This window comes from Myotis daubentonii, chromosome 1 (assembly GCF_963259705.1).
Source record: "Myotis daubentonii chromosome 1, mMyoDau2.1, whole genome shotgun sequence".
In the NCBI taxonomy this organism is placed as follows: Eukaryota; Metazoa; Chordata; class Mammalia; order Chiroptera; family Vespertilionidae; genus Myotis; species Myotis daubentonii.
Window position 1 is genome coordinate 194,810,097 of NC_081840.1, and position 12,500 is coordinate 194,822,596.

Sequence of the window (12,500 nt, forward strand, 5' to 3'; positions counted from 1 at the left end):
ACTTAAATCTCTGATTGAATTGGCTTTTATAATAAGCTCAAGAGACTGTAGCTGCTTTAAAAATAAGCACATAGTAACCTATATATTAACGTGCTCAAAAGTACGTTATGCATCTTATTTCGGCCAACATAAACATGCCCATCCCATTTTTCTGGTTTACTCCGTCTGCAAAAACTGTGTAATTTTGTGCTTAAGTTATTCATTCCGGCAGATTAATTTCTTTTGCCTGGCTCATCTGGGCCATAGAGGATTAGGAAAAGTTTGTATACTGAAAACAGAAGGAAAGAAAGGTGAGAAAAATAAAAAGAATAATTAATCAATCATATAGTACATACATCAATACAATATCTACTAAATCTCAATCAGTTGTTTATTGGTTGGCAAACAAGTTTCACTTTTACAACAAATATTAGTAATGAGGTCATCCAACTTTGAGACCATACAAAATGGATCGTAAATTTAAAAAGAAAATTATATGTGCTGCTAATTTACCTCTTGTATTCCTATATTACTTAAAATCCTGTCAAATAAATAAATGTTCCTGTTAGCAAACAGAAGATTTTTTTTTAATCACTTAAAAATAACTTGACCTTTTGATTCTTACTACAAGGGGGTGAATTTCCTTTAAAATTGGTAGTGCAGGTGCCCACTTGTGGATCAGACTGAGCATTCAGCACTTTAATGCCTATGGGATACCATGTTTTTGTTTTTTGTTTTCACATGCAGAAGCCCCACTAGTTCTATTGACATCTCTTGACTTCTAGAACCATAGCTACTGTCATGGTGATGAATCGCTTGCCAAATATGCTTGCATTATAACAGATGTGCACCGTAAACATAAAAGTTTGTCCTGCTCTAATTTGCAAAAATGCTCTTGGAAATATTCTGACTGAATAAAGATATATAGTGCGGAAGGAAGTCTAATTTTATTTATTTTATTTTTTTTGTAAAAAATAATTTGTTTGCATTACTAGAAAATGATTCTTATAAAGTGATAGTTCATTTATTATTTATTTTATTATTTATTTATTTATTTATTTTTTTGCCAGGTGACATTTTAAAGAAAATAGGCAAAAAAGAAAGAAGAAAAAAGGAAAGAAAAAAAAATGAAGAAAGAAAGAAAACAAAAGCATAAGGAAGGAAACTTTGCTCTCTTACTGGTAGACAAACTTGCAAGACCAGCACGAAAGAAAAAGAAAATGTATCTCTTTTTTTTTCTTTTCTTTTTTTTGCACTACATTAACAGGACTCAAATTCTGGAGGAACAGAAAGCAGACTATATGTGCAATGCTAGTATCTGTACATTACATGGAAATTGTTCGATTTTTTTCTGCCATTAGTTTTATCATCCGTTAATACAGCAAATCATAAAATATGCATCTAGCATATAATTCTAGAATTCCCCTCCGTTTCGTTATTAATTGTGTCGTTTGATTTTTGTATACCACAGCTATTCCTGCTGCGGGGAACTCAGGTGGTGAGCGACTAAAAACCACTATGTGATTCAGTTTTGCTTTGCTTTTATGTTTGTTTGTGCAGCACTCCAATCTAGACGCAGCATTGTTACTAATTTCAAACAACTCTTCCGGCCTTTCAGAAAAAAAATCAGGTCCTTGTCATTATAGTAACAGAGCATCAGAGATGTTAGAACAAACACAACATGATCAACAAGGCCACAAGGAGCGCCATTTTCTTCATATCTCGTTCATTAACATAATGAAGTCTCCATCTGAGGGGGGAAAGGGCAGGAAAGGACAGGGCACAGGGGGGGTTCAGCAGTGACCTTTCTCCCCTGGGCTGACCTAAAAATCCCAGTTAAAAAAAAAAAGAAAGAAAATAAAAAAGGTCTGACAGTCTGCGGTTGTCATTCCAGAACAGCATAGAGACTGAGGAGTCCACATCCTTCCCACCGCTGGCAGCAGCTGGGGCGGCCCGGCAGGTGCGCGCGGCTCGGGTGGCGTCCATCCTGTCCCCTCTATAGGCTAGTGACCAGGTGAGCAGGTCCTTTGGAGCTGCCCTCGGGCGGCGTCCCGTCTTTGTTGGGAGGGACAATAAAGCCATCGCTGCTCCCGCGACCCAGCTGGTAGTAGGTGTGCAGCTGGTGGATGTGGTTTCGGGAGCCCAGGTTTGGCATGCTTTTGTAGTAAACATCCTCGGCGTCGCCCCCCTTGGCCGGCGGGGGTTCGGTCTGGGTGCTGGTGGTCACACTCTCGGCCGCGGGCACCCCGGCCAGGGCGGGCATGCTGGTGTAGCGCGAGTCCCTGGGGGGCGACGGCAGCTCTTCGGTGTGCTCGTTGGTTAGCAAAGGGAAGAAGCTCTCGCTGTGGTCTTGGGGGATCCGCCTTCGCGGGTAGTGGTGTGGCTGGTGGTTCTCCGCGGAGTAGAGTCGTGGGGGCAGTAAGGGGGCGTCCGACTCCTCGTGAATGAGTTCCAGGCCCAGACTCTCCTCGTGGCTGAAGGAGGCGGCGTCGTCCAGGACGATGGCGTCCGCTTCGCTCCCCCCGCCGCCCAGGTTGTTCACCAGCTTGTTCATCAGATTCCGGTTCTGCTCGCAGGAGCGCTCGTGGCTGTTCAGGTAGGAAGGGATGTAGTTGGAAGTGAGTTCCTTCAGGATCTTCTTCTCCAGGGCGGTCTCGTTGTGGTTGTAGCCTCGGTCTATGATTTGCACACAGTTGCTCAGGTATTCGCCGCTGGCGATGCTGTAACTGTTGGCATGGTTACCATTCAGTGGTAGAGTATCCATGACACTTGTATCCCTGGCATTGTTCAGAAGCCCCTCTGAAAGAAATTACAAGACACTATGACATTGCTATCCAGTGGGCCACAGAACACACACACACACAAAAGCAGAAACATAGCACTGTGAAGTATGTATAAATTGCTAGCATTTTTAATTAAGTATAAAATGTTTGGAAGTAAAATACACTAATTTAATGTACACATCTATATATACTTGGACAATTGATAGAAATCTTATAAATGGAAAAGAACTATTTAAAATAAATCTTAAAAAGAAAAATAAAATCTATGAATTTGCAATTTACACACAGACATTGCCTAAACTTATTTGAAGCCTATTTAATTAAAATTTTGGGGGGCGAGGGAGCAAAACTTTGGTATAATCATTCATAACTTTCAATTTATACACATCAAAGTCAATTCAATAATTAGTTACCTTTAATTTTACATGTTGTCTTAACATTGGAATAGGTATAGTAGTAACATAATTCCTGTGTGGTACTTTGAATATACTGGTCCAAGTAAATGAATCAAGCGCTTTCTAATAATTTGATATATAATTCTGTAATATTAAAAGTAATTCCTACATACAAAACCACAAAAGGATTATGTTAAATTTGTCAGAATGATGTAGTCATAAAATAATGTTTAGTCAAATGAGTGGCACATCAAAATAATTTGCACATAGGAACTTTCAAAAGAAAAATATTTCTCTTTACTTTCTACTTTTTTTTCTCTGCTATAAGCACTTTGGTTGCTATTATAGATTAACCCATTAGTAATTATTTAGGGTCATTAAGATAATAATAGAAAAGAATTTGATCTGGTTCCTAAAAACATAGTGTGAAAATTAAAGTTTCCATTTCATAATAAGTGATTACTTTGTGTTATATATTAAACTTTAGGCTTAAGAAGAGATTGATTAAACATTGTATTCTGGAAAGAAACAGCTATAGTGAAATAAATTTGACCACATGCTTATTCAAGGTTTTTGCATTCTCTTGAATGAACAGAAATCCAAGATCTATAATTCCATAAATCTCTTCAAATGCAACCACAAAAGAAAATCAAACACAAACATTCGACCAATAGTGGTAAATAAGAAAGGGTATTGCTTTACAGAACAATTAGTTGAATAATTCATTAACTTCTCAATGTACTGCTAACTTGTGAAAATATAGCATTCATTCTATATCTGTGACGCAATTGTTTATCAAAACTGAACTATTTCACTGCTGGTTTAAATAAAGTGTCCCAAATTGGTCAATTTTTAGATAGACATCTGATGGATACTCTGTGTTCAAGTAACATGGTTTTCTAAAACAGCAGTGCATAAAATACATTAAAAAGCAGCCATCACAGACATAGGGTGAAGCAATTTATTTTCATGTTATACGCTATCTTGTAGACAAATCCACAATGTTAAGGAAAAAAAAGTAAATGCTTTTTAAAGGGCCGTATGTGATGGGTGATGGCTGCTGCAGAGGCTGCTGCTATGGTAGGCTTGATGGTTATGGTCGCGTGACTGATGCATTGAAACGTGTTTATTATTTCTGTTGTCAATGCATTAGGTACGAGTTGAAAACAGCCATAGTAAAATTAAAGTGGGCATGTTGCATATGACATATATTGGTATGATGAAATGTACTAATAAAAATTAAAAGTTTATGAATTAGCAAAAATAAATGCTTAATTTAAAAACAATTTAACTCACACAAACATTACATGAGACTTAACAACTATGTTGATTATGTGACACAGTAAAAGAATCAGACAACAAAAGCGTCTAATCTCTATTAACATATATTTATATAAGTCAATTCATAGGTTCTTTAGTTTTTAAATTGTGAGATGAACTGTTTTTAATAACTACATCATCTATATGTGATGCAATAAAAGTGAACTAAAAAAAATTACATTTGATATGCAATGTTTAGCTTTACTCCCATACTTGTCTCTCTGTAGGGCTCTAAACGACAGCATGAAGAAAAGGAAAGAAAAAACAACAAGTAAGCTTACAGCGACAGTAGAAGAAACATGAGTAAAAAGCAAATTGATGATATGCAGAAAAAAGAGTCAAAGGAAATAATTTTCACTGCCCCCAAATTCATGAGTCTGTGTTACATGGTTTATCATAATTAAAAATACTGAAATGTTAGTCAGAAAATAAAAACCCCACCTTAACACATGCTAGTAAAATGAGTCTTTAATAAGCGTTTCTACAGTTTGTATATTTCAAACAAATACACTTTTTTTTTAAGTTAAGATTATCACACCAACCAAGGAAAATAAATATTGAGGGCAAGCCATGACTATTTCCATAATTACATTTTAATATTATATATATGTGTGAGTATTTATGTATTTTAGAAAATACCTGCTTCTAAGAAATGTTATTTAACTTTAAAATTTTCAGCAAAATTATAAAGCTTTTAGCTTATATACAGAGAGGCTATAGTTGAAGGTTTTCATAATTTTTCCCATATTTATTTTCTCTTTGCATGTACAAAGATTATCTTTCCCCTACTGTACCTATATAAATGATTATTATCATTTGTAAATAATACTGATCAATACTGTCATTTCTGGAGCTCATATTCAAAAGTTGTATAACTATGGAGAAAGAAAAAAGGTTAAATCCAATCATTATTCTGAATCAAAAAAATGTGAGGGAGCGGGGGAATACAACCATCAATATAATTTTCTTCTGGGTTGCCGCACAATCATATGCAATCAAACATTTTTGAACTGGTCCATTAAAAACAATCCTAGTGAAATCATGTTTCTAAAAAACCCCATATTTTAATCAGGTCAAAAGAACTGCTCTTTGTGATTCTGTTTACAGGAAGGTTAAATCATCATCACACACACAAATACTCCTGCAAATTCACTGGGCTAGATAATTTCAAGAGATTCTGGCTTGTTAGAATTTAACCACTGCTTTAGAAATAAGGTGTGTGTACTTTAAAAGTTTATTTGGTTCTCAGCAAAAGACCAACAATATTTCAAAATGCAGAGGAATTTCTTTTAAATTTTCAAAATAGCTTTAAAAGGGGAACTGGAAATAGAAAGCCAGACCAGTAAAGCAGAGGGTAATTGTTTGTAGGTTCATTATAGCTCCCTCCTTAAATGACAGAATTTTAGAACTAGGAAGCACATGAAAGATAATAAGTTCAGTTCAGTCCCTGCTTCTCAGAGATGAGGAAACTGCAGCCAAGAGAGGCTGAGCCTTACCTAACTACCCTGCACGGAGTGGCAGAACTGGGACCAGAAAGGAAATCTGGATTTGCTCTGGATACTGTCATCTCGTTCTCTTCACATCTGCCTTGGGCTTTGAATATTTATTTATATATGTTATAATATGACCTTGTATCCTTACCAACTATAATGTATAATGTATTCTTCGCTATATCCCAACCTAAGTATGTAACTGTCTTTAAAGTTTTAGAATTGAATTACTTTAAAATGTACATTATTTTATAAAATCATGAATTCCTCTCTATATTATGTTTTGTTGACAGGTTTATGTATAGTGAAATTGGTCTAACAAAAATTGAATTGTCCAATATTGACAAAAAGATAATGGTCCAGAAATACTATGCATGAAGTTTTAAATATTTCCAAAGACAATCTAAATCCAATTCATCTTTATTAATAACAATAAGCTTCAGTACCACTATAAACACATCTTTACATATTTTAAATAAAGGCATTACAAACAAAAATGGGTACTTTAAATATGAATGCTTCTTTGCTTGGATGGAATTGGTGCAACTGAATCAGAGGACCCATAGGACAGAATTAAGTGGTACTTCAACATAAACCACTCCAGTACATACCGAGCCACCTATATTTCATGTAAGATTTCACCTTGCCAGTAAGAAAATAAGTGCATTCATCTGAAAGCATAAGATTAGTAGCAAATGACAATCACCAAGATTTATTTGGGGTCAATTGTAAAAAGAATTATTTTAAGCACTACCATAGTTTATTAACATCTTAAAAATATTTAAACATCAAATAGCTGAACAATTCCACTTCTGACTCTGAAAAACATGAATAAAATTATTTGCTATCTTATCATTAAGGAAATTCAGTAGAATTGATTTAGTTTACTGGCATAAACCACAAATCCATTCAGAAGAATCCTTTGTGTATTTATTGATGATCTTAATAACAATATCCAGTAATAAATTCCACAGAAATAAACTTTAAATATATATATATATATATTATTATTTTAACTTTTGCATCATGGGAATTTCATTTTGATAGTGTTTACGGAAGTGTTTCATCCTTAGAAAAATCTCCTAATTTGGGATAGCAATAAAAAGAAAATAAGTCAAGAAAGCAGATATTAAATCAGGAAAAAAATATAGAATGATACTTATTAAATTTTTCATTATATAAGACACCAGAAACTATATTAGAATAATAAAAATTGAAACAAAATGCTATCTACATTTGTTGCTAGTTTTAAAACAATTTCCAACATTTCTTTGTGTGAATAATGTAGAATAGATTTAATTTGCAGATATGCTGTAAATCTTCATTTAACATCACTCAAAACTTACTGTCAGCACACTTTAAAATGTTTATGATGACACAGTTATCTGTCACATAGCCCAAATTTTTAAAAAGGCCGTTATGAGGTCTGCTAAACTGTTCTGCTAAACCACATCTGGTGCCTTTGGCAAAATATACTTTATTGAATGCTACAATGAAATAGGGACATTGACAAATGAGAGAAAATTTACGGGGGCGGGGGGTGACTATGAAGAAGGACCTAGAAACTATCTCACATTGATGGCATTGAGTTATTTTCCTAGGGAAATAGAGGACTAAAAGAAGACAGGTTAGCTGCTTTCAAGTATTGAAAGGACTGCAACAGAGAGCAGAATGCTTTGCTCTTTGCTCTAGAGGGCAAATCTAAGGATCATGACCAGAGGCAAATTTCAGCTAGGTGGAAGGAAAAGAATATATACAACAAATGGAGCAATTCAACAGTTAAATGCAGTTGACCATTGAACGCCATGGGTTTGAATTGTGTGGGTCCACATATAAATGAATTTTTAAAATAAATACTGTAAATATGATTTTCATAATAACATGTTCTTTTCTCTAGCTTTATTGTAAGACTACAATATTTGATACAACATACACACTAAGGGTTAATAGCTTGTTTATGTAATTGCTAATGCTTGTAGAAAACAGGAGGCTATTAGCAGTTAAGTTTTAGGGGTATCAAAAGTTATATGCAGATTTTGACTACATAGGGGGTTGGGCACCACTAACTCCTCTTGTTCAAGAGTCACTGTATATGAAATCCTGAGCTGGGAAGGGTCATATTAGAGAAAGCACTTCAGCAATGTCATGAGGAGGACCTAATGAACCTATTCCTTCTTTTGATTCTAAAATTCTATGCTTCTTGGATACATGGGCCTTAAAGGAGCAATAAAATGTAAAGTTTGCTTAATTATTTTATCCTATTGACAAACAATTTGACTGTATTCCTGAAGTCACTTCTGGATTACTGACTTTGGTATTTAGAAATAATTTAAAAGCATAATTTTTATTTGGCAAGGTCACCTGGAAAGGTCAGATGGTTTTAGATACCCAATGGCCATGCTGAAGCAAAGATACTTTTCTGGAATGGGCATTCACACCAAATTTTAGCCACTCATGCCCCTAATCATTTACCTCTGACTGAGAAGGTAAAATAAACCAAAGCCTCCCACAAAGATTCTCACGGAGGATTAATATACATTTTATTCAAAATCGCCTGGAAATGTTAAATACTCCTAATCTATCACATCTAACTTGAAGGAATCTCGGACGTCTCTGTTGATAGTGAATTTTCTTTCAAATATAATTTTAAATAAGTTCATCTGACTAGGATTATAAAGCTTTTATCTGAATATTATTTTCTTGTGGTCTCTTTACATATGATATATGGATATTTTCAATGTCTTGTCTTTAATATTATAAATTGTTTTAAGAGATTTATGCTCTTTGTTTGCTAAACAATAATTTTTAAAAAGATTTTAAATTAATTTTTAGAGAGGGAGGAAGGAAGAGGGAGAGAGATAAGGAAACATTGATGTGAGAGCAGAACATCAAACGGCTACCTCCAGTCCCAGGAATCGAACCAGCAACCTTTCATTGCACAGGATGATGCCCAACCAACTGAGCCATACTGGCCAGGCCACAATTAAATTTTATGTCATTTAAAACCAGAGAATGTAGAGGAACCATATTCAAAAGGCTTGTTTTTAACAACAGAAAAAGGATTTGGGGACCTTCATGAACCAGCTCATAGGGACCATAGAAAGCTAGGGTAGATCCTGAACTGCTACTGTTCAGTTCACTGTTCTTTCCTCCATGTTTAATGTAATTTTCCCTGGAGCCCATATGAATGCTTTCATCAGTACTGAAGCTTTGTGCCGAAAGTGTGCTTCATTGTATAACAGAATATGATTATTATTAATCTTATAACATTAAGACTAGTGGTTCAAGTGTTCCTTTATCTTACTTACCTTAGGTAAATATCGCATTTCTCAAAATCAATCAACAACAAGAAAAGTACTGACAAGCCACAATACATTTTATCACTTTACAAAGAAACAAACACATATTGATGAATCAAGCATTTGTTTATCAGAAGAAAGGAATCCATTTCTTACTATGAAAAAAACCTAAGGAAAATGGAAAATAAAAGCACCAAGAGAGGTAGAAGGTGAAAGGAATCTGTGTGTCTGCTTCCAAAAGAAAGGAAAGGCAGGAGGAAGGAAAGAAAAATAGAATGTGGCCATAAAAGCTACATAAAATGGGACTCTGACTTGAAAAAAATTAAGATAAACTCCAGCACACCTTGTGCGTTGTACATGCTGACAGAAGGGTTGTTACAGACCGCCGGTTCCCCAAGCAATGTATTATAGGGATTGTTAGTACCATGCGGACGAAGCAGAGCATTGCTTATAAGATGATTAGCCATGGCTCCTGGAGCAGCCCCATAGAAAGACAGAGAAAAAAACAGGTCAATCAGGCAAATGTGTTTGAAAAAAAGAAAGGAAACATTTAGAATGACAACAGTTGATATAGTCCTGATTACAGGCAGGCAGCTAATTAGACTGAAAAATATATGCCGCTAAAGCACACGTTTCCAACAATGCACATATCCAAGTCAATGGGGAAGAAATAAAATGACTAACAATGTTGATTAAGCCACATTTAGGGTGCTCTCTTTTCCAAAGAATAAGCAAGTATATATTCCCATGCTTGCTAAAAGTAAATTAAAATAAAGCAAAATACAATCTTCCATACAAACAAATCATAAAATAAAGTTGAAAAAAAGTTAAAAACAAATAAGAAAAGCTAAAATTAAACAAACATCCCCTCAGTCACAGAAGCCACTGGGTTGTTTTCAATGAAAGTAAAAAAGAATAAAGGCAACATTTAAAACACTCATTTGGAGAGCAGTTGTTGACACAACAGAAGAATTTGACATTTTTAAAAATTTTAAAAAGAGCCATTATTTAAATTGAAATAAAATAAAATAATCACTCTTATTAGTACACCATAGCATACTAATTGGGTGAACTGACAAATATGATAAAATGATAATATAGGTATTATTTTAAAATATTTTAAAAATATTAACTTCATGGTATCAAGTATAATTATATTTTCCATTTTCCAACTGGTTGTTTGGACTTTGGCAAAGCAAAGTAACAAAACTAGATTCTTCCAACTCTTAGTTTCTAACATAACATCAGTATGAGTTGCAACCTCCCACCCTCCAAGCCATTTAACAATGAAGCAAAAAATCACAGGATCAGTTTTATTAAATATAATTAGGGCATGTATGGAAACGATAGACAGAATGTGTATTTATGGTAGATGATGAAGAAAGAAAAAAATGACTGAGGAAAGGAAAACACAAGTTGTATAGGAATAGGTTCAACACACTAGTATTTGCTAATTTAAATATACATATATATTAGAGAATTAAAGATAATCTATAGATGAGGAGAAAATATTTGAAAACAAACTTACAAATATTTACAATCCAACAAAGAGCTAGTATATAGAATATAGAAAGAACTCTCAAAAGTCAACAATAATAAAAAAAAACACAACCAATAACACACACACACACACACACACACATACACACACACACACACAGAGACAACACTTTAATTAGAAATGGGCCAAAAGGATAAAGAGACATTTCTTGGAAGAGGATATAAAGATGGCATGCTTAAAATAAAATGCTTAAAATAAAAATGGTGACAATATCAAATGATGGCAAGGATGAAGAGAAATTGAATCGCTCATATTTTGCTGGTGGGATTGTAAAACAGTATAGCTACTCTGGAAAATGGTTTGGCAGTTTCTTATAAAACTAAAAGTACAATTACCATACTATCTCCCCAGTTGTACCCTTGGACTTTTATCCCAGAGAAAGGAAATTGATATTTATAGAAAAACCTGTATATGGACGTTCATGGCAGACTTATTAGTTATAGCCCATAATGGGAAACAGCCAAGATGTCCTTCAACTGTGAACAGGTTAAACAGTCTGTGATACATTCATACCATGGAACCCTACTCAGCAATAAAAAAGAACAAATTATTGATACCATATTAAAGTGCATGAATCCGTAGGGGATAATACTGACTAAAAGAGATAATCTTAGCCCTAACCGGTTTGGCTCAGTGGATAGAGCGTCAGCCTGCGGACTCAAGGGTCCCGGGTTCGATTCCAGTCAAGGGCATGTACCTTGGTTGCAAGCACATCCCCAGTGGAGGGTGTGCAGGAGGCAGCTGATCGATGTTTCTCTCTCATCGATGTTTCTAACTCTCTATCCCTCTCCCTTCCTCTCTGTAAAAAAAAATCAATAAAATATATTTTTAAAAAAGATAATCTTAAAGGTTATATACTGTATGATTCAGTTATATACATAACATTCTTAAAATGACAAAATTACAAAATGGAGAACAGATTAGTGATTGCAAGGGGTTAGAAATGGAAGGGGGTATGGTCATACAAGGGCAACATGAGGCATCTTGTGGTAATAGAACTACTCTGGATCTTGATTTGGTGGTGTATACAAAAACTCTTGTGGTAGAATTGCATAGAACTAAAGACACACACACACACACACACACACACAAATTCAATTAAATACAAGAAATATTGAAGAAATCTGAATCAGATGGGTAGATTGTATTAATGTCAATATCCTACATGTGATATTGTAGCATAGTTTTACAAGATATTTATTGAAGGAAACCTAATTGAAAGTAGATGATCTCCGTATTATTTCATATAACAGCAAGTGAATCCACAATGATCCTATATAATAAAAGCATATTATGCAAATTGTCCCCTCAACCTGGATTTCGTCCAGGAGTTTGACCAGGGGGCAGGGCCAGCAGGGAGAAGGGAGGGACCCTGTCAGTGCACGAATTTTGTGTACTGGGTCTCTAGTCTCAAAATAAGAAGTAATCGATATTGAATGAATAAACAAAAACATTTAGTCATTTGTAGAAAATGGTAAAAAAGGAGAAGGGAAAATTTGGCCTGGGAGTTTTAATTTTTTTGAAATTATAGCTCTTTCCCACATAGTAAATTCTTAGTCATAAAGCAAATATTTTAACCTCAAAATTGGATAGTGAACACCTTTTGATTTAAAGGACAACATAACAGGGGGGTAAGAGATCAACCAAAGGACTTGTATGCATGCATATAAGCA

The 12,500-nt window shown here is 34.7% G+C and overlaps 1 protein-coding gene across 19 annotated transcripts in view; it reads right to left on the minus strand.

Moving 5' to 3' along the window:
* Window positions 1–352: 352 nt before the first annotated feature.
* The window catches only part of ADGRL3 (adhesion G protein-coupled receptor L3), a 787,514-nt gene continuing 775,366 nt past the window's right edge, over window positions 353–12,500 (minus strand). For 10 of the 19 annotated variants that reach the window (XM_059670118.1, XM_059670097.1, XM_059670081.1 and 7 more), the window contains one exon: window positions 353–2,778. In XM_059670118.1, the coding sequence (XP_059526101.1) occupies window positions 1,976–2,778 (803 nt within the window). In that variant the 3' untranslated portion in view covers window positions 353–1,975. Of the gene's footprint in view, window positions 2,779–4,656; window positions 4,709–9,609; window positions 9,739–12,500 lie in introns of all 19 variants that reach the window. The other 9 variants (XM_059670153.1, XM_059670135.1, XM_059670143.1 and 6 more) reach the window with 3 other exon arrangements.